The 25,092-nt window shown below is 60.9% G+C and overlaps 2 protein-coding genes across 2 annotated transcripts; one reads left to right on the top strand and one right to left on the bottom strand.

Annotated features, from left to right (window-relative positions):
- Nucleotides 1-798: 798 nt before the first annotated feature.
- On the bottom strand, nt 799-19,449 carry CERS5 (ceramide synthase 5). The gene is made up of 10 exons (XM_038752300.1): nt 19,178-19,449; nt 8,428-8,533; nt 7,456-7,586; nt 7,116-7,173; nt 6,976-7,026; nt 6,623-6,715; nt 5,217-5,345; nt 5,018-5,124; nt 4,495-4,651; nt 799-1,468 (listed from the first exon to the last, which is right to left on the bottom strand). Exons 1-10 carry the CDS (start codon nt 19,447-19,449, stop codon nt 1,319-1,321), a joined length of 1,254 nt encoding a protein of 417 aa, XP_038608228.1. The 3' UTR covers nt 799-1,318.
- A 2,383-nt stretch (nt 19,450-21,832) lies between these two features.
- On the top strand, nt 21,833-24,077 carry LOC119932920 (basic proline-rich protein-like). The gene is made up of 2 exons (XM_038752046.1): nt 21,833-23,293; nt 23,352-24,077. The coding sequence occupies exons 1-2, from the start codon at nt 21,833-21,835 to the stop codon at nt 24,075-24,077; spliced, it is 2,187 nt and encodes a 728-aa protein (XP_038607974.1).
- Nucleotides 24,078-25,092: the final 1,015 nt, after the last annotated feature.

The following is a 25,092-nucleotide window of genomic DNA, read 5'->3' as shown; positions in this document are numbered from 1 at the left end:
GACTCCAAAGCCCGGGCTCTTTCCGCTGAGCCACGCTGCTTCTCGCTGCAGTAGGCCATGCTGGGTTCTCATCATTAATTTCTACAGTTGTCTTTCTCCCGCTCAAGACCACGGTGTCCTTGTGGGCACGGGATGCGTCTCTACTGTTCTAGTGTACTCTCCCAAGCGCTTGGTAAAGTGCCCTGCACACAGTAAACGCCCAATAAACACGATCGAACAAATCTCAGTTCTGCCGCTTGTCAGCTGTGGGACCTCAGGCAGGTCGCTTCACTTCTCTGGGCCTCAGTTACCTCTTCTGTAAAATGGGGGTTAAGGCCGTGAGCCCCAAGTGGGACGGGGACTGGGTCCAACCTGATCCGCTTGGGTCTACGCTAGTGCTTAGTACGGTGCCTGGTGTACAGTAACTGGTGGGCACGGAATGCGTCTCTCTATTGTTCTAGTGTACTCTCCCAAGCGCTTAGCACAGTGCTCTGCACGCGGTAAGCGCTCAATAAATACGACTGATTGAAATACCTTAAAAAAAGACAAGTTGGGCGCCTGGCCGGCCAAGGGAGGCCCGAGGACCGGTCCCCTCCCGTCCTGGCCGTGGCATCTGTGGGGGGTCCCGGCCCGGACGGGGTCAGTCACCCGGCCGGCGCCCCTGGGGAGAACAGACTTTTAGACTGTGAGCCCACTGTTGGGTAGGGACCGTCTCTATATGTTGCCAATTTGTACTTCCCAAGCGCTTAGTACAGTGCTCTGCACACAGTAAGCGCTCAACAGATACGACTGATGATGAACAGAGGTGGTGCGCGGAGCTGGAGGGGGCGAAGCACATTTAATCACAGAGAAGAGCAAACAATGGTATAAAAACGGTAACCGCCCTCACCCGCCAGCGCCCGCTGTGCCCCCCAGGGTACATCGTCCCCACGTACCATCGCGGGAAGGCCGCGGCCCGTCCCCCCGGGTGGGGAAATCCAGCGGCCACCCCAAGTGGGGATGCGGGCCAGGCTCCGTGCCCCCCGCCGCCGAGTCCCCACGAAGGGCCACGGGGGCAGGATGCCGGGGGGGGGAAGGGCCGGGACCCCCAGCCCGCCCGCTGTCCCGGCCCCGGCTCCCATACACGCACGCACGCACACACGCTGCCATCACGTCACGGACGGGACACGGAGGCTATTAAATACAAAAGGCGGGGGCTCTTAAAAAAAGGGAGAGACGTTTGTCCCCGTGGGGCCCGGCTCCTCCGTCCCGGAGCGGGGCCGCCGCGGGCGAGGCCTCAGAGTCCGCGGGTCCCAGGCAGGGGCCGGGCCCCCTCGCCACCCCTGCCCGGCCGCTGGCCCTACTCCCGCACCCAGCGCGTCCCTGCGGAGGCGTGGCCGTTGGCGCGGTTGGCGCCGTTGCTGGTGCCGCCTCCGCCCCGAGCACCTTTCCGGGCGCCGTCCTCCTCCTCCGAGCTGCTCTCCACGTCGCTGCGGTCATCCTTGGACACCTGCAGACCCCACCAGGAGGGCAGAGGGGGAGAGAGAGAGAGAGACGGTAAGTCCCGTCGCTGTTGTCCCACGCCCCGCTCCCCGCAGCTCCGTCTGCCTGCTACCGAGAAGCAGCGTGGCTCAGTGGAAAGAGCCCGGGCTTTGGAGTCAGAGGTTGTGGGTTCAAATCCCGGCTCCGCCACTTGTCAGCTGGGTGACTTTGGGGCAGTCACTTCACTTCTCTGGGCCTCAGTTCCCTCACCTGTAAAATGGGGATGAAGACTGTGAGCCCCCCCGTGGGACAGCCTGATCACCTTGCAACCTCCCCAGCGCTTAGAACAGTGCTTTGTACGTAGTAAGCGCTTAATAAATGCTATCATTATTATTAACCCAAGCCCTCCAAGACTCTGACCCACCGTCTCCCAGAAGTCCTCCTGGATTCACCCCCCCCCCTTAAAGCACTGACCGTCTGGCTTGGGCCTTCTGGGTTGCCAACTTGTACTTCCCAAGCGCTTAGTACAGTGCTCTGCACACAGTAAGCACTCAATAAATACGATTGATTGATTGATTGTCCCAAGGGAAGCTTGCCGGGATGGCTTGTGTTCCCGGCCCCCCCGCTTCCCCGCCATCACCTGTCCCCGCTCTCAGCGTCCAATACAGGGCCCCGGGGCTCTTCCCAGAGGGGCTCGGCCCAGGCTGCCGGATGGAGGGATGCAGGGATGCAGGCTGAGCCCAGGGAGTTCCCCCTCACCATCCAGGAGCTGAATGGGATCCCAGGGAGTTCCCCCTCACCATCCAGGAGCTGAATGGGATCCCAGGGAGTTCCCCCTCACCATCCAGGAGCTGAATGGGATCCCAGCTCCCGGACACTTGGGTCCCTCGGCACTCTGGTCTCGGGGCCGCCCCTCTAGGAGGGCTGGGGCAGGAGGGAGGAACCCAGGGCCCCCTTAGCCCCGTCCTTTCACAAATAATTATAACCGTAATGACGGCATTTGTTAAAGGCTTACTACGTGCCAGGCACTGTTCTAAGCAGCCGGGGGGACCCAACGTAACCAGGTTGTCGCACATGGGGCTCATGGTCTTCATCCCCACTTTACAGATGAGGTCACTAAGGCCCAGAGAAGGGAAGTGACTTGCGCAAAGTCACACGGCTAAGCCGGAATTAGAACCCACGACCTCCGATCCCACGGCCACGCTCTGACCACTGAGTCAGGCTGCTTCTCTGGCCCCGGCCCACCCCCTGTTGGCAGGCTCCCGCAGGGGTCAGGCGTGGTGGGGCTGCCCACCGCAGACGCGGGGAGGAAGCCCACCCGCCCAGACCCCCAGAAGCCTCCAGCCCCCTCCCCTGGCGCTCCGGCGCCCACCGGCAGGGGGCGCGACGGACCAGGCGGGCGCGGCCACAAGGGGGCGCTGCAGCCCGGCCCGGCGGCCACCGGCAGGGGGCGCTGCAGAGACCAAGCGGGGGCGGCCACAAGGGGGCGCTGCAGAGGCCAGGCGGGGGCGGCCACAAGGGGGCGCTGCAGCCGGGCCCGGCAATCACCGGCAGGGGGCTTGGCCCCAATAATAATAATAATAATAATAATAATAATAATAATGGTACTTGTTAAGCGCTTACTTTGTGCAGAGCACTGTTCTAAGCGCTGGGGGGATACAAAGTGATCAGGTGGTCCCACTTGGGGCCCACAGTCTTAACCCCCATTTTGCAAATGAGGGAACTGAGGCACAGAGAAGTGACTTGCCCAAAGTCACACTGCTGGCAATTGGCGGAGCCGGGATTTGAACCCACGACCTCTGACTCCAAAGCCCGGGCTCTTTCCCCTGAGCCACGCTGCTTCTCATGCCGATGCGCCAAGAGCCCGGCCACAAGGGGGCGCTGCAGCCCGGCCCGGCGCCCACCGGCAGGGGGCGCCGCAGAGACCAAGCGGGCGCGGCCACAAGGGGGCGCGGCAGAGACCAGGCGGGCGCGCCCACAAGGGGGCGCTGCCGCCGGGCCCGGCAATCACCGGCAGGGGGCGCGGCCCCGATGATGACAATAATAATAATAATAATAATAATAGTAATAGTACTTGTTAAGCGCTTACTATGTGCAGAGCACTGTTCTAAGCGCTGGGGGGATACAAAGTGATCAGGTTGTCCCACTTGGGGCTCACAGTCTTAACCCCCATTTTACAGACGAGGGAACTGAGGCCCAGAGAAGTGAAGTGACTTGCCCAAAGTCACACAGCTGGCAATTGGCGGAGCCGGGATTTGAACCCACGATCTCTGACTCCAAAGCCCGGGCTCTTTCCCCCGAGCCATGCTGCTTCTCATGCTGACGCGCCGCGAACCCGCTGCAGCCCGGGTCCAGAGCAGGAGACACACAGAGACGGAAGGAAGCAGGAAGAGAGAGACAGGAGAGACAAAGAGACACAAACACACACACACACACGCATGCACGCACACAGACGGCCACCTCGCCCACGACCCACACGGGACGGGGCAGGGGAGCGGCGGCGGCGGCGGCACAGGTTACACTTACATGCAAGAGATGAGAGTGTCCAGCTCCGTGTCTGGCACAGAGAAAAGGAGGAAGGTGAGAAAAGAGGAGAGTACAGAGCCGGGGTCCGGTCCTCCCCTGGGCTAGGTCACCTGGGCAGGAGAGAGAGAGACAGAGAGAGACAGAGACAGAGAGACAGAAGAGCAGGAGGGGAGAGATGGGGGTGGCTGGCGGCCGCAAGACGGATGGACGGACAGACACCGGGAGGTGGCACGGTGAAAGGCGACACTGGAGACCACGGGCACGGCTTGGGGCTGGGGGGTGTCCCGCCGCCAGGCCCGGGCCGGCTGGAAGGGGTGGAGGAGGGCTGGGAGCTGGGGTGAGGGAAGGGCCCGCGGTGGAGCCCCCAGTTAGTAGTAATAATAATAATGATAGTATTCGTTATTATGTGCCAAGCACGGTTCTAAGGGCTGGCACCGTTCTAAGCGAGTTGCCTCATGGCCCCGCCACCTCCGGCCAGGGTTAGGGGATGAGGGGAGGGGAGGAGGGAGGCTGGGTCCCGGGCCCCACCTTGCCCTGGGCGAGGGCCTTGTAGGCGATGCGGGCGATGAGGTAGGACCAGATGACGTGCAGGCTCTGCAGCACGAGGAGCAGACTGTTAAACAGCCACCAGGTCGGGTAGGGCCCGATGATCTCCCAGCTCTCCACCAGCGTCGAGTGCAGGATCCTGCCGGGACGGGCGGCGGGGGAAGGCGTGCGCTGACCGACCGCCGCTAAGCGGAGGGGGGGACGGGGAGGTGCCGGGGGACGGGGCCTGACGGGGTAGGGGGGATGGACAGGGATGGGGCCCGGGGGGGAGAGGGAGCAGGGGATGGATGGATGGATGGATGGATGGATGGATGGATGGATGGGTGGGGCCAAGAATCACACTGGCAATAAATACACTCGAATGAATGAATGATCGGGGCGGGGACGGGGCCCGGGCCCAAGGGGGACGAACTCGGAAGGGACAGGTGGGGCCGGCCGGGAGCAGATCCCGAGGGAGAGAGCCGGGCCGCGGCGCCCGGGTCTGCCGTGGCCATCGGCCCCTCACCAGAACGGGAAGATGCCCAGGCGTGTGACCATGAAGACGGCGCTGAAGACCACGAAGAGGGCATCACAGAGCCGCTGGTACTTGGCGTAGTTGGCCAGCTTGGCTGCCTGGATGGAGGGGGTGGCTAGTGAGGCGGCGAGGCGGCGAGGCGGGGCAGGGGAGGGGAGGAGCTGAGGGGGAAGGAGGGCAGGCAGCTCACCTCCAGCAGGAAGTCGGAGGAATCGTGCAGGCATATGACCAGTGTCCCCATGCGCACCATGTTGTTGATGTAGGAGATGGTGATGAGGGCAATGGTGACCAGGTGATGGACGAACATGATCAGGAAGTCCTGGGGAGGGGGAAGAGGGGGCCGGGGGCCACGGACCACCCGCTCGACAACCTGGCCCGCCTCCCTGCCCGTCCTAGTGGCCCCCGGCCTCTGCCCTGACTGTGCCCGGCCCTCTCCCTTGACCCGTCCGGACCTGGTTGGATCTGTCTGGGTCCACCTGAAGAATAATAGTAACGTTATAACTGCAGTATTTGTTAAGTGCTTCCTCGGTGCCGAGGACTAGACTAAGCGCTGGGGTAGATACAAGGCAATCAGATCCCACGTGGGGCTCACAGTCTAAGTAAGACGGAGAACAGCTTTGTCCCTCCCAAGCGCTCAGTACAGTGCCCCGCACACAGTAAGCGCTCAATAAATACGACTGAATGAATGAACACATACTGAATCCCCATTTTTGCCGATGAGGGAACTGAGGTCCAGAGAAGTGAAGGGATTTGCCTAAGGTCTCAGAGCAAGTACATGGAGGAATGGGAATTAGAAACCAGGCCCGTCCTCTTTCCACTAGGTCATGCCCCTCCCGAGCGCTTAGTACACTGCTTTGTGCACAGTAAGCGCTCAATAAATTCAACTGAATGATTGTTTTGGGGGCACGGGGCCGGGGTCCTTGGGTCTGAGTCGCCGACCCCGCCCCTTCCACCCCCGCCGGTGTCCCCGCAGGCCGCCCAAGCCTAGGGCTCGGGGATTGGTGGGCCGGGGGGCTGGCCGGGCCGGGGCCCCAGGTCGGGTGTTCCCCACTCTCCGCGACACCCTGGGACGGACCGGTCTTCTCGGGCTCTGGGTCCCCCCGCCCCGGGGCCCAGCTGGACCCAGAGAGGTCAGCGGGAGGAGGCGGGTGGACTCCCGCGGTCAGCGCCTCCCGCCCGACCCCTGCCCTCACCGCCACCCCGATCCCCATTTTCCCCACAAACCCCAATGCCCAGGCTCAGGCCCGGGACAAGAGAGCCGCCCACGGAGCCCCTCTCTCCCAGAAATGGCGGTAAAAGGGGGGGCCCGCAGAGGCCGGTCTGAGCCGGTCAACGATGCCAAGGTAGCCTGGGCCACCCCATGGGAGACCTCGGTGCTGGGGGGGGCTGGGCCTTCTTAGCCCTGACTGACTGATATGATGATGGTGATGTTTGCTTAGTGTAGGGTACCGTTCTAAGGGCTGGGGTACAGACGAGCTAATCAGGTCGGACACAGTCTGCCCACCCCCTACCCTCGCCTTCCCCCAAAGCAGGGCGGCGGAAGGGGCGCGGGAGAAGGAGAAGGAAGGGGAGGCGCGGGGGGGAGACGTCTCTCACTTTGCGTTTGATGTCTGTGAACTGGGAGAACATGAGGGACCAGTAGAAGGCCAGCTCTATGATGTAATAGTAGTACAGGTCCCAAGTCAGGGGCTGCGGGGCCGAGGCAACGGGTGAGACCGGGCGGGACCCCCGCCCCGGATCCCACCGCCCACCCCCCGACTCCCTCCGACCCGAGGGTAGGGGGTGGCGGGGGAAGTAAGGGGCAAGCCCGAATCGCAGCCTCCGGGCCGTCCGATCCCGCCGCGGCCCCCACCCGTCCCCCCCGCCGGCCCCCCGAGGGACTGAAGGGGTCAGGAGTCCCGGCCCAGGCCCGCCGCCCCCTCCCGTGCCCCCCGAGCCCCCGGCCCCACCTGGAAGGGGTAACCGTGCCAGCAATGTCGGGTATCCCAGAACCACGGCGTCTGAGGGAGGAGACCCCCACCACACCGAGGTCAGCCCGCGCCCAGAGGTGCCCCCCTCTCCGCTCCCGGCCGCCCCCGCCCCGACTCACCGACCACAAGAACCGGATGCCGTAGCAGAACACGCACAGGTAGAAGGTGAATCTCCACCTGGTGCGGGGAGGGGGCGGGGATGAACCCGGAGCCCCCTGCCCCGGCCCGGCTCGGGGACTCGGGGCCATCCCCCCAGCCCGTCCCCCCAACTCTGGCTGCAGGGGTGGTGGCGGCCCAGGCCCGGGGGTGCTGAGGCAGGCTGGCCACCCTGGGGACCCCACTCGGGCGGAACCCCGTCCCGTTTGGGAGGTCTCACACACACCCCCGCGCACCGCCACCCACGCGGACCCAGGGGGTGCCCTGTCCGCCCCCCGCCCCCCGCCTCCCCCGCACACCCACATGCTTTCACAGAACTTGGTGAGCGGCGGCGGCTTCTCCTGGTTCCTGCGGTGCCGGAACCAGCACTGGATTTTCCGCACGTCCCAGTCCAGCTGCTTGGACAATCCCTCCAGCCGCTTCCTGTCGGGGCTCTGCAGGTCGGGGACGGGGGTCACCGTCGCCCCCAAGGCGGGTGGACTCCTGGCTCAGGGGCCACCAGGCTCCGGCCGGTCGGGGGGCCCTCGATCCCCCTCTGGACCGGAAGCTCCTTGAGGGCAGGAAATGTGCCTCCCAACTCTGTTGTCTTGTAGCCTCCCCAGCATTTAGTACAGAGCTCTGCCCTCGATAAACACCACTAAACGGCCGAGGTCCTCCCGGGGTGGCGAGGGAAGGGGGCCGCTCAGTCCCGGACCTCCTGGCGGGCAGACTGTAATCTCACTGTGGGCAGGGAGCGTGTCGACCAAATCTGTTGCATCGTACTCTCCCGGGGGCTCGCGGGAAGCGCTCAATAAATACGATCGCCTGATTGATCGACCCCGGTCTCGCTCCCCAGGCAGGGTCTCTCCGTGCCCTGGGCCACCCTACCTCCCCCTCTCCCCGCCTTGCGGCCTCATTCGTCTCCTCCTAGAGGCCTTCCCTGATTAACTCGTGTCCTTTCCTCCCGCTCCCTTCTGCGGCGCCCTCGCTTGCTCCCTTTATTCGCCGCCCCCAGCGCTTACGTCCTCATCCGTAATTTATTTACATTAACATCTTCCCCTTCTAGACTGTAAACTCGCTGTGGGCGGGGAATGCGTCTGACGTATTGCGCTATCCCAAGAGCTCAGTACAGCGCTCTGCACCGGGTAAATGCTGAATAAATACGATTGACCGTACCAAACGGTAAGGACCTCCCCGTCTCGTGCCAGACCTGTGGGGGGGTGGAGATGGGGCAGGGTTTGTGGGGAAGGGGCGGCGGGAGAACCAAGCCAGGAGAGCCCCCTGCCCCCCGCTCACCTTGGTGATGGACGTGAAAACCTTCTCCAGGATGGCGTTGGGCTGGGCGTGGCGTGTCCCGCTGTCTTGGATGCCCAGGTGGATGGCGCACGGCTTGGCGATGAACCTGCAGGAGGGGGCGGGAAGCCGGTCAAGGGGCCGGGTGGGGGACTGGACCTCCCGGGTCTGTTCCCGAATCTCTGCCCTCGAGTGTCCCCCAATCAATCGTATTTATTGAGCGCTTACTGTGTGCTGAGCACTGTACTAAACCCCCAGGGTCATCATCATCATCCCCGACACCCGGGATGGAGAGACAGTGCGGCCTAGGGGAAGGAGCCCGCGCCTGGGAGGCGGGCTAATCCCGGGCTATGTGACCCCGGGCAGGTCACTTTACCGGGCCTCAGAGTCCTCATCTGTAAAATGGGGATTCGATCGATGCCTGTCGTCCCCCACGCTTCGACTGTGAGCCCCCCCCGTCCAACTTGATTATCTTGATTACAGAAGCAGCGTGGCTCAGTGGAAAGAGTACGGGCTTTGGAGTCAGAAGTCACGGGTTCAAATGCCATGGGTTAGGCCTTCCCAGACTGAGCCCCCTCCTTCCTCTCCCCCTCATCCCCCCCGCCTTACCTCCTTCCTCTCCCCACAGCACCTGTATAGATGTATATATGTTTGTACGTATTTATTGCTCTATTTATTTTATTTGTACATATTTATTCTATTTATTTTATTTTGTTAATATGTTTGGTTTTGTTGTCTGTCTCCCCCTTCTAGACTGTGAGCCCGCTGTTGGGTAGGGACCGTCTCAACTTGTACTTCCCAAGCGCTTAGTCCAGTGCTCTGCACACAGTAAGCGCTCAATAAATACGATTGAATGAATGAATGAATGAATTACTCTTATTTATTTATTTCACTTGTACATATTTATTCTATTTATTTTACTTTGTTAATATGTTTTGTTTTGTTGTCTGTCTCCCCCTTCTAGACTATGAGCCCACTGTTGAGTAGGGACCATCTCTATACATTGCCAACTTGTACTTCCCAAGCGCTTAGTACAGTGCTCTGCACACAGTAAGCACTCAATAAATACGATTGAAAGAATGAATGAATTACTCTTATTTATTTATTTTACTTGTACACAATTATTCTATTTATTCTATTTTGTTAATATGTTTTGTTTTGTTGTCTGTCTCCCCCTTCTAGACTGTGAACCCGCTGTTGGGTAGGGACCGTCTCTATATGTTGCCGACTTGGACTTCCCAAGCGCTTAGTACAGTGCTCTGCACACAGTAAGCGCTCAATAAATACGATTGAATGAATGAACGAATCCCGGCTCAACCGACAGCTGCGTGACCTTGGGCAAGTCACTTCACTTCTCCAGGCCTCAGTCCCCTCATCTGTAAAATGGGAATGCAGACTGTGAGCCCCATGTGGGACAATCCGATCACCTTGCATCCCCCCCAGCGCTTAGAACAGTGCTTTGCACATAGTAAGCGCTTAACAAATGCCATCATTATTATTATTATTACTCTTGAGAAGTAGTGTGGCCTAGTGGATAGGCCTGGAGTCAGAAGGGCCTGGGTTCTAATCCCAGCTCTGTCAGATGTCTGCTTTGCGACCCTTTACTTCTCCGTATTCTCCCCGATACGACTGCCTGGTTCTCTATGTCTCAGTTACCCCACCTGTAAAATGGGGATTAAAATTGCGAACTCTATGATGTGGGACGGGGACTGTGTCCAACCCGATGACCTTGTATCTACCCCAGCGCTTAGCAGGGTGCCTGGCACCTAGTAAGCGCTTTAACACATGCCATGAAGTAAAAATGAATCGGGTTAGACGCAGTCCGTGTCCCCTATGGGGCTCCCGGTCTTAACCTCCGTTTTACAGATGAGGTAACTGAGACCCAGAGAAGTGAAGCGACTGGCCCAAGGTCACGCGGTAGACGAGGGGCGTAGTCGGGATTAGAACTCAGGGCCTTCTGAATTCCAGGCCCGGGCTGTACCCGCTAAGCCACACCGCTCCTCCGACCAGCCCGAGGTCACACAAGCAGACTCGGAGCTGGAACGCAGCTCTCAATCAATCAATCAATCGTATTTATTGAGCGCTTACTGTGTGCAGAGCACTGTACTAAGCCCTTGGGAAGTACAAGTTGGCAACTGGGCTCTCCCGACGCCCAGTCCCGGGCAACGGACTCTGGCCAAAGTGGATGCCGGGGATGACGAGAGCCGGGGCTCCCCGGAAGGTCACCACCCGGTCAAGGCGGCGCCGGCCACCCCGGCTCAGAGCTGGCAGTGGGACCCCAGGATTAGAACTCAGATGTGCCCCACCTCTGGCGTCTCCTCCAGGAAGCCTTCCTGCTGGTAACTGAGGCACAGAGAAGTTAAGTGACTTGCCCAAAGTCACACACCCGATAAGCGGCGGAGCCGGGATTCGAACCCATGACCTCTGACTCCCAAGCCCGTGCTCTTTCCACTGAGCCACGCTGCTTCTCCATATCAAACGTCCAAAGGTCACAGATCCAAATGCGTAGCATATTCCCCTCATCTTACCTCCTTCCCTTCCCCACAGCACCTGTATATATGTATATATGTTTGTACATATTTAGTGCTCTATTTATTTGTTTTACTTGTACATATCTGTTCTATTTATTTTATTTTGTTAGTATGTTTGGTTTTGTTCTCTGTCTCCCCCTTTTAGACTGTGAGCCCACTGTTGGGTAGGGACTGTCTCTATATGTTGCCAACTTGTACTTCCCAAGCGCTTAGTACAGTGCTCTGCACACAGTAAGTGCTCAATAAATACGATTGATTGATTGATTGATTGATTGATTCTCCCCTCCCTTTTCACTTCCCCTCCGTCCAGGCTCTCCATTAGAGAAGTGGCGTGGCTCAACGGAAAGAGCCCGCGCTTTGGAGCCGGAGGTCGTGGGTTCCAATCCCAGCTCCGCCAACTGTCAGCTGGGTGACTCTGGGCAAGTCACTTTGCTTCTCTGTGCCTCAGTTAATCAATCAATCGATCGTATTTATTGAGCGCTTACTGTGTGCAGAGCACTGTACTAAGCGCTTGGGAAGTACAAGTTGGCAACATCTAGAGACAGTCCCTACCCAACAGTGGGCTCACATCATCATCATCAATCGTATTTACTGAGTGCTTACTGTGTGCAGAGCACTGTACTAAGCGCTTGGGAAGTACAAGTTGGCAACATCTAGAGACAGTCCCTACCCAACAGTGGGCTCACAGTCTAAAAGTGGGAGACAGAGAACAAAACCAAACATACTAACAAAATAAAATAAATAGGATATGTACAAGTAAAATAAATAGAGTAATAAATAGGTACAAACATATATCCATATATACAGGTGCTGTGGGGAAGGGAAGGAGGTAAGATGGGGGGGATGGAGAGGGGGACGAGGGGGAGAGGAAGGAAGGGGCTCAGTCTGGGAAGGCCTCGCCTGTCCCCGTGTTTTGTTTTGTCGTCTGTCTCCCCCTTCTAGGCTGTGAGCCCGTTGTTGGGGTAGGGACCGGCTCTCTATGTTGCCGACTTGGACTTCCCAAGCGCTTAGTACAGGGCTCTGCACACAGTAAGCGCTCAATAAATACGACTGAATGAATGAATGAATGAACGGTCTGGGGACTCGCCCCATCTCCCTCAAGGCCTGAGGCGTGAGTGGCAGTGGGGTGGCTGGGGCCTCTCACCGGGGCGGGGGTTGGAGTTGGGATTGGGAGGGGACCACAGACCCTAAAGACACAGGAAGCTGTGCAATCCACGGCCCCAAGTGCAGGGAACTGGCCAAGACCACAGAGTCCAACCGTACTTATCCCACCCCAATCCCGCCTGGCCGCCCCCGCCCCCCCCGACAGACCATCCGCGCCCCCCAAAAGAAAACAGGTCCAACCGGGCCAGGCCCAACCACCACTAGCAGCCCACCCCACCCCCCGGCCCAGTATATGCTGAGAAGCACCGTGGCCTAGTGGATAGAGCCCACAGTAAGCGCTCAATAAAAACGATCGAATGAATGAATGAGTCATCATCATCATCAATCGTATTTATTGAGCGCTTACTATGTGCAGAGCACTGTACTAAGCGCTTGGGAAGTACAAATTGGCAACATGTAGAGACAGTCCCTACCCAACAGTGGGCTCACAGTCTAAAAGGGGGAGACAGAGAACAAAACCGAACATACTAACAAAATAAAATAAATAGAATAGATATGTACAAGTAAAATAAATAAATTGAGTAATAAGGGTTCTAATCCCGGCTCCGCCACTTGTCTGCTGTGTTACCGTGGGTAAGTCACTGCCTTCATTCATTCAATCGTATTTATTGAGCGCTTACTGTGTGCAGAGCGCTGTACTATCAATCAATCGTATTTATTAAGCGCTTACTGTGTGCAGAGCACTGTACTAAGCGCTTGGGAAGTCCAAGTTGGCAACATCTAGAGACGGTCCCTACCCAACAGTGGGCTCACAGTCTAGAAGGGGGAGACAGAGAACAAAACACATTAACAAAATAAAATAAATAGGTGATTACAAGGTGTACTAAGCGCTTGAGAAGTACAAGTTGGCAGCTCCACTTCCCTGGGCCTCGGTCCCCTCATCCGGAAAAGGGGGTTTGAGACTGCGAGCCCCACGTGGGCCGGGGACTGTGTCCAACTCGATTTGCCTGTATCCACCCCGGAGCTTGGTGCCTGGCGCAAAGTAAGCGCTTAACAAATACCATCATTATCAATATTATTCTAGGCTGCATGGTGGTCAGCGGACTGGTGGAAGAGGGGCCGGCGTCCAAAGTCCCCTCCTCCGAGGGTCCGGGCCTTTTCGGACCCCACGCTAGCCCCCTCGAAAGTTGGGCCTCCCCTCAGCAGGGAGGGGGGCCGGGAGGCCAGGCCCCAGTCTGCAATGGAGAGACAGAGACAGGGAGAGATAGAGAGACAGAGAGAGAGCACACACAACCAAACAGAGCAGAGAGGGCAGGAATCGAGGCTGGGGGGGGGGCCCTTGAGAAGAGTCGGGGGACCCGGGCATAACCGCCCAAACCCCCGTCCGTGAAGCCCGAACAAGAGGAAACGGGCCCTCGATTGCGACGAGAGACTGCGGTCAGACCCGAGAAAGAGCTTTTCCTGCCGGGGTTATTCAACGCTGGGACAGGCAACTGATTCAGAGAGCGAGAAGGGGCGAGAGCGAGCCAGAATTAACCGTCCTCCCGGGCTAGGCGTTGGTACGCTTGGAGCCAGGCTTGGAGCCAGGGGACCGGTTCCCGGTGATGTCGTTAAGCGTCGGGCCCCGGGGCCCTTGGGGCCAAGGCTAGACAAGGTCGGGGGGCGGCCCTCCACTCCGGTTAAACCGCTTGGGCGGACGGGCAGGGGGTGGGCGGAAGGCCTCTTGTCGGTGTTGCCCGGATGGATGGGCGGATCCGGCCGGTCCCGGAAGCTGCCAGCCGCCCCGGGCCCCCTTTTCCCCCCACAGGGCTCCCCCACCGGACTCGGCCGCCCCCCACCTCTGGCCCCGGATGGCATCTCTACTAGTGCGGAGCAACGACCCGCCGGGAACAGAAAGAGAAAAAAAAGTTGGTCATCCTCTCCAGAGCCCACCCAACGGGGTGGGATGGAAGGGCGGGCCGGGGGGCCGGGAGCGGCCGGCTTTGGCTGTTGCTGCCGCCGCTGCCCACCACCGCTGGACTGACTCGCTTCCAGGCCCCTTCGCCGGGAGGGGAAAGAGCTGGGGGTGGGTCTCTGGCTGACAGACACATACGGATAATAATAATAATAACGGCATTTATTAAACACTTACTATGTGCAAAGCACCGTTCTAAGCGCTGGGGAGGTTACAGGGTGAGCAGGTTGTCCCACGGGGGGCTCAAACTCTTAATCCTCATTTTATAGAGGAGGGAACTGAGGCCCAGAGAAGTGAAGTGACTTGCCACACAGCTGACAATTGGCGGAGCCGGGGGTTTGAACTCATGACCTCTGACTCCAAAGCCCGGGCTCTTTCCCTCCGGCTGGGAAAAACACACACACACACAAAAAAAAAACATACACACACGTACACAATCAATCACTGGTATTTACTGAGGGCTAACTGTGCACAGAGCAGTGTACACACACACACACACACACACACACACACACACAGAGGTTGTGTGCAGGCCTCAGGGTGGGACTCACACATATACATGGAGCCGGACAGACAGACTGATGGACACGTGCATCTGGGGGGGCCGCCCTCCGGTCCGGACGCGCAGACCAGGAACAGAGGGGTCACTGAGCGGGCCCCCCGACGCGATCCACGAGGCCATTCCTGCCACTTTTAGACTGTGAACCCACTGTTGGGTAGGGACTGTCTCTAGATGTTGCCAACTTGTACTTCCCAAGCGCTTAGTACAGTGCTCTGCACACAGTAAACGCTCAATAAAAATGATTGATTGATTGACTGCCACCCGCCACACCCCAGCAGAGCCGGGAGAGCCAGGGCCACCTCCGCCTCCAGAATAATAATAATAATAATAACAATGACAGCATTTGTTAAGCGCTTACTATGTGCAGAAATGATAATAATAATAATAATAATAATGACAGCATTTGTTAAGCGCTTACTATGTGCAGAGCACTGTTCTATGCGCTGGAAAACCACCACCACCGCCGCCACCCCGGACACCACTCCCGCCCGGAGCCGGGGACCGCCGCTGATGGGGGGGGGCGGGGGCCGGAGCCTTGGGACCCCACCGCGGCCAGGCCCAACACCCGAACTCGTACCCCGGGCCCCCCTCAACATCTCCCGGGGCTCAACGGGGTTCGAGTCAGGTCATGGGTTTTAATCCCGGCTTGTCCACTTGTCCGCTGTGTGAGCTTGGGCGAGTCACTTCGCTTCTCTGGGCCCCGGTGACCTCATCTGGAAAACGGGGCTCGAGACTGTGAGCCCCACGTGGGACCGTGCCCAACCTGATCTGTTTGTTTCCAGCCCCGGCGCTTAGTACAGTGCCTGTCACAGAGTAAGCGCTTAATACCACACTTGGTATCAGTCCAGTCCAGCCCCGGCCCCAGAGGAACGATGGGCTAGGGTTTCCCAGCCTCCTTAGGTTGGCGATCCCAAGTACCAGAGACCCGCAGCGGGGCCGAGTCCACCATCTCCTGTGATCGGGAGAAGGCGGGGAACCCCGGTCGATTCTCGGGGTGGGGACACTGCCTCCCCATCACCCTTCGCCCGAGGAAACCTTGGTGGCATCTGGAGGCTGGGATGAGTTGGAAAGACGCAAGGGTTTTTTGTTTTTTATGGTACTGATAGTAATAATGATGATGGTATGTGTTAAGCGCTTACTATGTGCCGAGCACTGTTCTAAGCGCTGGGGTCGATACAAGCTAATCAAATTGGACGCTGTCCCTGCCCCACACGGGGCTCACACGACTCATCCCCAATCAATCAATCGTATTTATTGAGCGCTTACTGTGTGCACAGCACTGTACTAAGCGCTTGGGAAGTACAAGTTGGAAACATCCCCATTTGACAGATGAGATAACTGAGGCTCAGAGAAGTATAAAGCGGCGTCTTGCCCAAGACCACAGAGAAGATGAGAGGCGGGGTTGGGATTAGAACCCAGGACCTTCCGACTCCCAAGCCCGTGCTCCGTCCACTAGGCAACGCTGCTTCTGCGCTTGGAGTGAGGAGGGGGATTCAGTCACCTCCCTCCCTCCGCCAAGAGGGGCTGGGGGTGGGGGGCGTCATTTCTCGGGTAGGGCCCGCACGGGGAGGGGGCCCAGCAGGAGGATGCCGGGGGTCTCAGCCCGAAAGAACCCCCCGCCCCTCACCCCCACAGCGGCCTGGGCAGTGAGGGCCAGCCGGGCCCCTCAGACGGGGTGGAGGGCAGCAGCGGGAAGTGGCCCCCGCATCTTCGCCCACCCTAGCTGCCCCCATCGGGCCCGGCTCCGGATTCCCATCCGTCTCGGCCCACACCCGGTGCCTGCTCCCAGTCTCCAGAATCCCCGAGGGGGTCTCCCGGCTCTCCCGCCGCTTGCTTCCATCGTTACCACCGACTCCTTCCTTAGCAACCCCAGGAGGTCGGAGGCGCTGCGGGACAAACTGGATGGGCGCAGGAGACGACGGGAGTCCCATTTCTGCTGCCCTTCGGACCCCAAGCCGACAAGACCCTTTTGCGTGGCTTTAATTCATCCAGACACCTCACCCCATTCCTCCCCCTCAATCCCCTCCGCACAAGCCCCCTCCCCAACTCCTTGGCCTTCTCCTTTCCCAAGCCCTCAGCCACCAATCAATCAATCAATCATATTTATTGAGCGCTTACTGTGTGCAGAGCACTTCCCCCGGCCCAGTCCCCAACTCCACCCTACAACCGTCCGGCCCCCTGGCCTCCAGCCCCCAACTCCCTTCCTAGCTCCCGCCCCCCCAGGTTCCCCCAGCCCCTGCCCCCCAGGCTCCAGCCCCCACCATCTGGACCCCAGCCCCCCCACTCCCAAACCCCCAAGCTCCATCCCCACCCCCGCTTCCAGGGGGAGCAGTGTGGCCTAGTGGAAAGAGCCCTGGCTTGGGAGTCGGAGGTCGTGGGTTCTAATCCCGGCTCCGCCACTTGTCGCCGTGTGACCTTGGGCAAGATGCTTAATTTCTCTGAGCCTCAGTTACCTCATCTGTAGAAAGAGGATTAAGACTGAGAGCCCCACGTGGGACAATCTGATGTCCTTGTATCTCCCCCAGCGCTTAGAACAGTGGTTGGCACTGAACAAATACCATCATTATTACTATTATTCCCACATCACCCTCTCCTAGCTCTCTTGCTCCCAGCCCACCGATCCCGCTCCCCATTCCCCGCTCCTGCCCCCTGCTCCTCCTCCCCACTCCTTACTCTTAGATCCCCGTTCCTGCTGCGAGCTCCCCACTCCCAGCCCCCTGCTGCTGCTCCCGACTCCCCTGCTTCCAGCCCTCCTGCTCTTAGATCCCCACTCCTGCTCCCAGCTCCCCACTCCCAACCCCCGGCTCCTGCTCCCGCTCCCCTGTTTCCAGGCTCCCTGCTCCCAGCGACCCCTGCCTCTGCTTCCAGTCTTCCTGTTTCCACTTCCAGCCCCCCTGCTCCTAAATCCCCACTCCTGTGGCTAGATCCCCACTCCCAGCCCCTCTACCTCTGCTTCCAGGCCCCCTGCTGCTGCTCCTAGATCCCCACTCCTGCTCCCAGCCCCCCTGGCTGCTGGATCCCTGCTCCTGCTCCTAGATCCCCACTCCTGCTCCCAACCCCTCTGGCTGCAGGATCCCTGCTCCTGCTCCCAAGCCCCCTCCCTCCCTCTGCTTCCAGGCCCCCTGCTCCGGCTCCCAACCCCGCTCCCTACCTCTGCTTCCAGGCCCCCTGCTCCGGCTCCCAACCCCGCTCCGTACCTCTGCTTCCAGGCCCCCTGCTCCGGCTCCCAGCTTCTAACTCCTGCTCCCAACCCCCCTACCTCTGCTCCCAGCCCCCCAGCTCCAAGATCCCTGTTCCTGTTCCTAGATCTCCACTCCTGCTCCAGCTCCCCTACCTCAGCTCCCCTACCTCTGCTCCCAGGTCCCCTGCTCCTAGATCCTCATTCCTGCTCCTAACCCCCGCTGACTGCTGAATCCCCGCTCCTGCTCCCAGCTCCCAATTCCTGCTTCCAACCCCCCTACCTCTGCTTCCAGGCTCCCCACTCCTATTCCCAGCCCTCCCACCTCTGCTCCCAGCCGCCCTACCTCTGCTCCCAGGCCCCCTGCCCCTGTTCCTAGATCCCCACTCCCGCTCCCAGCCCCTCAGTTCCCAGATCCCAGCTCCCGCTCCCAGCCCCTCAGCTCCCGGATCCCACCTCCCGCTCCCAGCCCGCCTTCCTCAGCTCCCAGCCCCCCTGCTCCTGGATCCCAGCTCCCAACTCCCGCTCCCAACCCCCCTACCTCTGCTTCCAGGCCCCCTGCTCCTGCTCCCAGCCCCCTCCTGCCCCTGCTTGCAGATCCCCACTCCTGCTCCCAGCCCCCAGATCCCTGCCCCTGCTTGCAGATCCCCACTCCCTGCCCCTTCTCCCAGATCCGCACTCCCGCTCCCAGCCCCTCAGTTCCCGGATCCCAGCTCCCAACTCCCGCTCCCAACCCCCCTACCTCTGCTTCCAGGCCCCCTGCTCCTGCTCCCAGCCCCCTGCCCCTGCTTGCAGATCCCCACTCCTGCTCCCAGCCCCCAGATCCCTGTCCCTGCTTGCCGATCCCCACTCCCGCTCCCAGCCCCTCAGCTCCCGGCTCCCTGCCCCTTCTCCCAGATCCCCACTCCCGCTCCCAGCCCCTCAGCTCCCGGCTCCCTGCCCCTTCTCCCAGATCCCCACTCCCGCTCCCAGCCCCTCAGCTCCCGGCTCCCTGCCCCTTCTCCCAGATCCCCACTCCCGCTCCCAGCCCCTCAGCTCCAGGATCCCAGCTCCTGCTCCCAGATCCGCACGCCCGCTCCCAGCCCCTCAGCTCCCGGATCCCGGCTCCCGCTTCCAGCCCCTCAGCCCCCGGGTCCCAGCTCCCACTCCCAGCCCCCCTGCTCCCGGATCCCAGCTCCCAACTCCCGCTCCCAACCCCCCTACCTCCGCTTCCAGGCCCCCTGCTCCTCCTGCTCCCAGCCCCCAGATCCCTGCCCCTTCTCCCAGCTCCCCGCCCCTCAGCTCCCGGATCCCAGCTCCTGCTCCCAGCCCCTCGGCTCCCATCTCCCGCTTCCAATCCCCCTAGCTCCGCTCCCAGCCTTCCCATCTCTCCGGGCTCCCGGGCCCCTCCCGGTGGGTCGGTGGGGGGGGGGGTTCGCTCTCACCGCTCGAAGAGCAGCCTGAGGGAGAAGAGTCCGGCGGCCAGGGGGAAGGCGAGGAGGGCGTGCCGTGCGCGCGGGAAGCCGAGGCCTTGGCCTTGCCCCTGGCCCTGTCCCTGGCCGTGGAGGGGGCCTCCGGCGGGGTCCCCGCCCGCCTCCAAGTCGGCCCAGCTGAGGTTGCCGGGCAGCCAGAAGCGCTCGCTCCACAGCCAGCCCCACAGCGGGCCCAGCCCGCCCGCCGGCGCCGCCGGACACCACCGCCACGGACACGACGCCATCTTCCTCGGCGCTCGGCCCTGTCCGCCCCCGCCCGGGCTGACGACCCGCACGACGCCACGGGGGAGGGCGGGAGGGAGGGCGGACCGACACGCCCCCCCCCGCGCCCCCACCGCCTCCTCACCCCGTCATCATCATCATCATCATCGAGAAGCAGCGTGGCTCCGTGGAAACAGCCCGGGCTCTGGAGCCAGAGGTCGTGGGTTCCAATCCCGGCTCCGCCAATTGCCAGCTGGGTGACTTGGGGCACTTCTCTGGCCCTCGGTGACCTCATCTGGAAAATGGGGATGAAGACTGGGAGCCCCCTGCGGGACAACCTGCTCACCTTGTAACCTCCCCAGCGCTCAGAACAGTGCTTTGCGCAGAGTAAGCGCAGAACAGTGCTTTGCGCAGAGTAAGCGCTTCATAAATGCCATTGTTATTATTGTTATTATCGTCATCAACCGTATTTATTGAGCGCTCACCGTGTGCGGAGCGCTGGACCGAGCGCTTGGGAAGGCCAAGTTGGCCACATCGAGAGCCGGTCCCTACCCAATAGTGGGCTCACGGTCTAGAAAGGGGAGACGGACAACAAAACCAAACGTATTAACAAAATAAAATAAATAGAATAGATAGGTACGGGTAAAATAAATAAATAAATAAATAAAGTAATAAATACGTACAAACATATATACAGGCGCTGTGGGGAAGGGGAGGAGGGGGGGAGGAAGGAAGGGGCTCAGTCTGGGAAGGCCTCCTGGAGGAGGTGAGCTCTCAGCAGGGCCTTGAAGGGCCCCGTCATCATCATCATCATCAATCGTATTTATTGAGCGCTTACCGTGTGTGGAGCACTGGACTGAGCGCTTGGGAAGTCCAAGGTGGCAACATCTAGAGACGGTCCCTACCCAACAGTGGGCTCACGGTCTAGAAGGGGGAGGCAGAGAACAAAACCAAACATATTAGCAAAATAAAATAAATAGAATAGATGTGTACAAGTAAAATCAATCAATCAATCAATAAATAGAGTAGTAAATCTGTACAAACATATCTACATATATACAGGTGCTGTGGGGAAGGGAAGGAGGTAAGGTGGGGGGGAAGGAAGGGGCTCAGTGTGGGAAGGCCTCCTGGAGGAGGTGAGCTCTCAGCAGGGCCTTGAAGGGCCCCGTCATCATCATCATCATCATCATCATCATCAATCGTATTTATTGAGCGTTTACCGTGTGCGGAGCACTGGACTGAGTGCCTGGGAAGGCCAAGTTGGCAACATCGAGAGACGGTCCCTACCCAACAGCGGGCTCACGGTCCAGAAGGGGGAGACGGAGAACAAAACCAAACGTATTAGCAAAATAAAATAAATAGGATAGGCACAAGTAAAATACATAAATAAATAAATAGAGTAATAAATACGTACAAACATATATACAGGTGCTGTGGGGAAGGGAAGGAGGTAAAATGGGATGGAGAGGGGGAGGAGGGGGAGAGGAAGGAGGGGGCTCAGTCTGGGAAGGCCTCCTGGAGGAGGTGAGCTCTCAGCAGGGCCTTGAAGGGCCCCGTCGTCATCATCATCATCATCATCAATCGCATTTATTGAGCGCTTACCGTGTGCGGAGCACTGGACTGAGTGCTTGGGAAGTCCAAGTTGGCAACATCGAGAGACGGTCCCTACCCGACAGCGGGCTCACGGTCTAGAAGGGGGAGACGGAGAACAAAACCAAACGTATTAGCAAAATAAAATAAATAGGATAGGCACAAGTAAAATACATAAATAAATAAATAGAGTAATAAATACGTACAAACATATATACAGGTGCTGTGGGGAAGGGAAGGAGGTAAGATGGGATGGAGAGGGGGAGGAGGGGGAGAGGAAGGAGGGGGCTCAGTCTGGGAAGGCCTCCTGGAGGAGGTGAGCTCTCAGCAGGGCCTTGAAGGGCCCCGTCATCATCATCATCATCATCAATCGTATTTATTGAGCGCTTACCGTGTGCGGAGCACTGGACTGAGCGCTTGGGAAGTCCAAGTTGGCCACATCGAGAGACGGTCCCTACCCGACAGCGGGCTCACGGTCTAGAAGGGGGAGACGGAGAACAAAGCCAAACGTATTAACAGAATAAAATAAATAGAATAGATGATGATGATGATGGTATTTATTAAGCGCTTACTATGTGCAAAGCACTGTTCTAAGGGCTGGGGGGATACAAGGATACAATAGGTACGTACAGGTAAAATAAATAGAGTAATAAATCTGTGCAAACATATCTACATATATACAGGTGCTGTGGGGAAGGGAAGGAGGTAAGGCGGGGGGGTGGAGAGGGGGAGGAGGGGGCTGAGTGTGGGAAGGCCTCCTGGAGGAGGTGAGCTCTCAGCAGGGCCTTGAAGGGAGGAAGAGGGCGAGCTTGGCGGATGGGCAGAGGGATTGGGGGCATTGGGGGCCCCGCCCACGGCCCCGGGACACGGATTCTCCGCGCGCCGGACACGCCCCCTCCACGGCAGGCCCCGCCCACGTCCCGGGACACGCCCCTCCGCGCGCGGGACACGCCCCCAGCCCGTCAGACACACGCCCCCTCCGCCGCGCACCAACCGCCTCCTCAGCCCGTCAGACCGACGCCCCCTCCGCGTGAGGCCCCGCCCACGGCCCCGGGACACGCCCCTCCGCGCGCGGGACACGCCCACAGCCCGTCAGACACACGCCCCCTCCGCCGCGCGCCCACCGCCTCCTCAGCCCCAGGACACGCCCCCTCCTCGACAGGCCCCGCCCACGTCCCGGGACACGCCCCTCCGCGCGCGGGACACGCCCCCATCCCCTCAGACACACGCCCCCTCCGCGTGAGGCCCCGCCCACGGCCCCGGGACACACCTCCCCTCCGCGCGCGGGACACGCCCCCAGACCCAGGACATACCCCCGCCGCCCCGGCCCCCTCCGCGCGCGGGACACGCCCACAGCCCCAAGGCACGGCCTCTCCGCGCGCGGGACACTGCCTCAGCCCGTCAGGCACACGCCCCCTCCGTGGGGCCGCGCCCACGGCCCCGGGACACACCGCCCCTCCGCGCGCGGGACACGCCCCCAGCCCGTCAGACCGACGCCCTCCGCGACAGGCCCCGCCCACGTCCCGGGACACGCCCCCCCGCGCGCGGGACGCGCCCCCAGCCCGTCAGACACACGCCCCCTCCGCCACGCGCCCACCGCCTCCTCAGCCCCAGGACACGCCCCCTCCGCGACAGGCCCCGCCCACGTCCCCGGGACACGCCCCTCCGCGCGCGGGACACGCCCGCAGCCCGTCAGACGCACGCCCCCTCCGCCGCGCGCCCACCGCCCCCTCAGCCCGTCAGACAGACGCCCCCCCCCCTCGCGTGAGGCCCCGCCCACGTCCCCGGGACACGCCCCTCCGCGCGCGGGACACGCCCACAGCCCCAGGCCCCGCCCCCGCCGCGCACCAACCGCCTCCTCAGCCCGTCAGACAGACGCCCCCCTCCGCGGGGGCCCCGCCCACGTCCCCGGGACACGCCCCTCCGCGCGCGGGACACGCCCGCAGCCCGACAGACACACGCCCCCTCCGCCGCGCGCCCCACCGCCCCCTCAGCCCGTCAGACAGACGCCCCCCGCCCCGCGTGAGGCCCCGCCCACGTCCCCGGGACACGCCCCTCCGCGCGCGGGACACGCCCACAGCCCCAGGCCCCGCCCCCGCCGCGCACCAACCGCCTCCTCAGCCCGTCAGACAGACGCCCCCTCCGCGGGGGCCCCGCCCACGTCCCCGGGACACGCCCCTCCGCGCGCGGGACACGCCCGCAGCCCGACAGACACACGCCCCCTCCGCCGCGCGCCCACCGCCCCCTCAGCCCGTCAGACAGACGCCCCCGCCCCGCGTGAGGCCCCGCCCACGTCCCCGGGACACGCCCCTCCGCGCGCGGGACACGCCCACAGCCCCAGGCCCCGCCCCCGCCGCGCACCAACCGCCTCCTCAGCCCGTCAGACAGACGCCCCCTCCGCGGGGGCCACGCCCACGGCCCCGGGACACGCCCCTCCGGGAGCGAGACAGGCCCCCAGCCTGTCAGACACACGCCCCCTCCGCGTGAGGCCCCGCCCACGGCCCCGGGACACGCCCCTCCGCGCGAGGGACACGCCCCCAGCCCGTCAGACACCCCCCTCCGCGTGGGGCCACGCCCACTGGCTCAGGACACGCCCCTCCGAGCGCGGGACACGCCCACAGTCCCAGGACACGCCCTCAAACCCAGGCCGCTCCCTGACAAACACGCAGGCCACGCCCCCTCCGCGCGCGGGACATGCGCCCAGCCCCGGGAGGGCACAGGCCACGCCCTCACATACAGGCCACGCCCCCGCGGGGAGCGGGACACGCCCACAACCCGTCGGAGACACGCCCCCTCCACCTCCTCAGCCCCAGGACACGCCCCGTCGCGTGTAGGCCGCGCCCTCAGGCCAGGCCACGCCCATCCGCACGGGGCCACGCCCCTCAAACACGGGCCACGCCCCCGCTGCGCGACTGCCACGCCCTCAGCCTGTAGGTGTCACGCCCTCCGACCCAGGACACGCCCCCTAGCGCGCGAGGGCCACGCCCGCAGCCCCAGGAAGGCGCGGGCCACGCCCTCAGACGCAGACCACGCCCCCTCCGCGCGCGGGACACGCCCATAACCCTCCAGGGACACGCCCCCTCCGCGCGCGCCCGCCGCCTCCTCAGCCCCAGGGCACGACCCATCGCGAGCAGGCCACGCCCCCAGACCCTAGGCCACGCCCCTCTCCCACGAGGCCACGCCCACAACCCCAGGCCGCGCACAGGCCACGCCCCTCAAACACTGGCCACGCCCCCTTTGCGGGAGGGTCACGCCCACTGCCCCGGTAGGGGCACGCCCCCTCCGCGCGCAGGACACGCCCACATCCCAAGGACCCGCCCCTTCCGCGCGCCCTTCATTCATTCATTCATTCATTCATTCATTCAATCGTATTTATTGAGCGCTTACTGTGTGCAGAGCACTGTCCTAAGCGCTTGGGAAGGACAAGTCGGCAACATCTAGAGACGGTCCCTACCCAACAGCTGGCTCACAGTCTAGAAGGGGGAGACAGAGAACAACAAAAAAAAACATATTAACAAAATAATAATAATAATAATAATAATGGCATTTATTAAGCGCTTACTATGTGCAAAGCACTAGTCTAAGCGCTGGGGAGTTTACAAGGTGATCAGGTTGTCCCACGGGGGGGGGCTCGCAGTCTTCATCCCCATTTTACGGATGAGGGAACTGAGGCCCAGAGATGGGAAGTGATTTGCCCAAAGTCACACAGCTGACAAGTGGCGGAGTCGGGATTTGAACCCATGACCTCTAACTCCAAAGCCCGGGCTCTTTCCACTGAGCCACGCTGCTTCTCGTGGCTATAAAGTAAAATAAATCGAATAAATATGTACAAATAAAATAGAGTAATGTTGTAACCCTGTAACCTCCCCAGTGCTTAGTATATATGTATATATACATATATGCATACATATGTGTATATATACATATATGTACATATGTATATACACATATATGCATATATGTATGTATACATATGTGTATATATACATATATGCATATATGTATATATATGTATACATGTATCAAGGCCCTGCTGAGAGCTCACCTCCTCCAGGAGGCCTTCCCAGACTGAGCCC

The sequence above is a fragment of the Tachyglossus aculeatus genome, chromosome 10 (genome assembly GCF_015852505.1).
Source record: "Tachyglossus aculeatus isolate mTacAcu1 chromosome 10, mTacAcu1.pri, whole genome shotgun sequence".
NCBI lineage: Eukaryota > Metazoa > Chordata > Mammalia > Monotremata > Tachyglossidae > Tachyglossus > Tachyglossus aculeatus.
The sequence above is the reverse complement of the archived record's forward strand: the minus strand, read 5'-3'. Positions and strand labels throughout refer to the sequence as shown.

Excerpts from the sequence above, each read along its gene's own strand:
- CERS5 (XM_038752300.1), bottom strand. The coding sequence starts at position 19,449 with ATGGCGTCGTGTCCGTGGCGGTGGTGTCCGGCGGCGCCGGCGGGCGGG. Across the intron at positions 7,174-7,455 it reads ACCAAGTTCTGTGAAAGCAT|GTGGAGATTCACCTTCTACC; the intron begins GTGGGTGTGCGG and ends TCCCCGCACCAG. Across the intron at positions 5,346-6,622 it reads TCACAGACATCAAACGCAAA|GACTTCCTGATCATGTTCGT; the intron begins GTGAGAGACGTC and ends CCCCCTCCCCAG.
- LOC119932920 (XM_038752046.1), top strand. The coding sequence starts at position 21,833 with ATGGGCAGAGGGATTGGGGGCATTGGGGGCCCCGCCCACGGCCCCGGG. Across the intron at positions 23,294-23,351 it reads GACAGACGCCCCCGCCCCGC|CCCCAGGCCCCGCCCCCGCC; the intron begins GTGAGGCCCCGC and ends ACACGCCCACAG.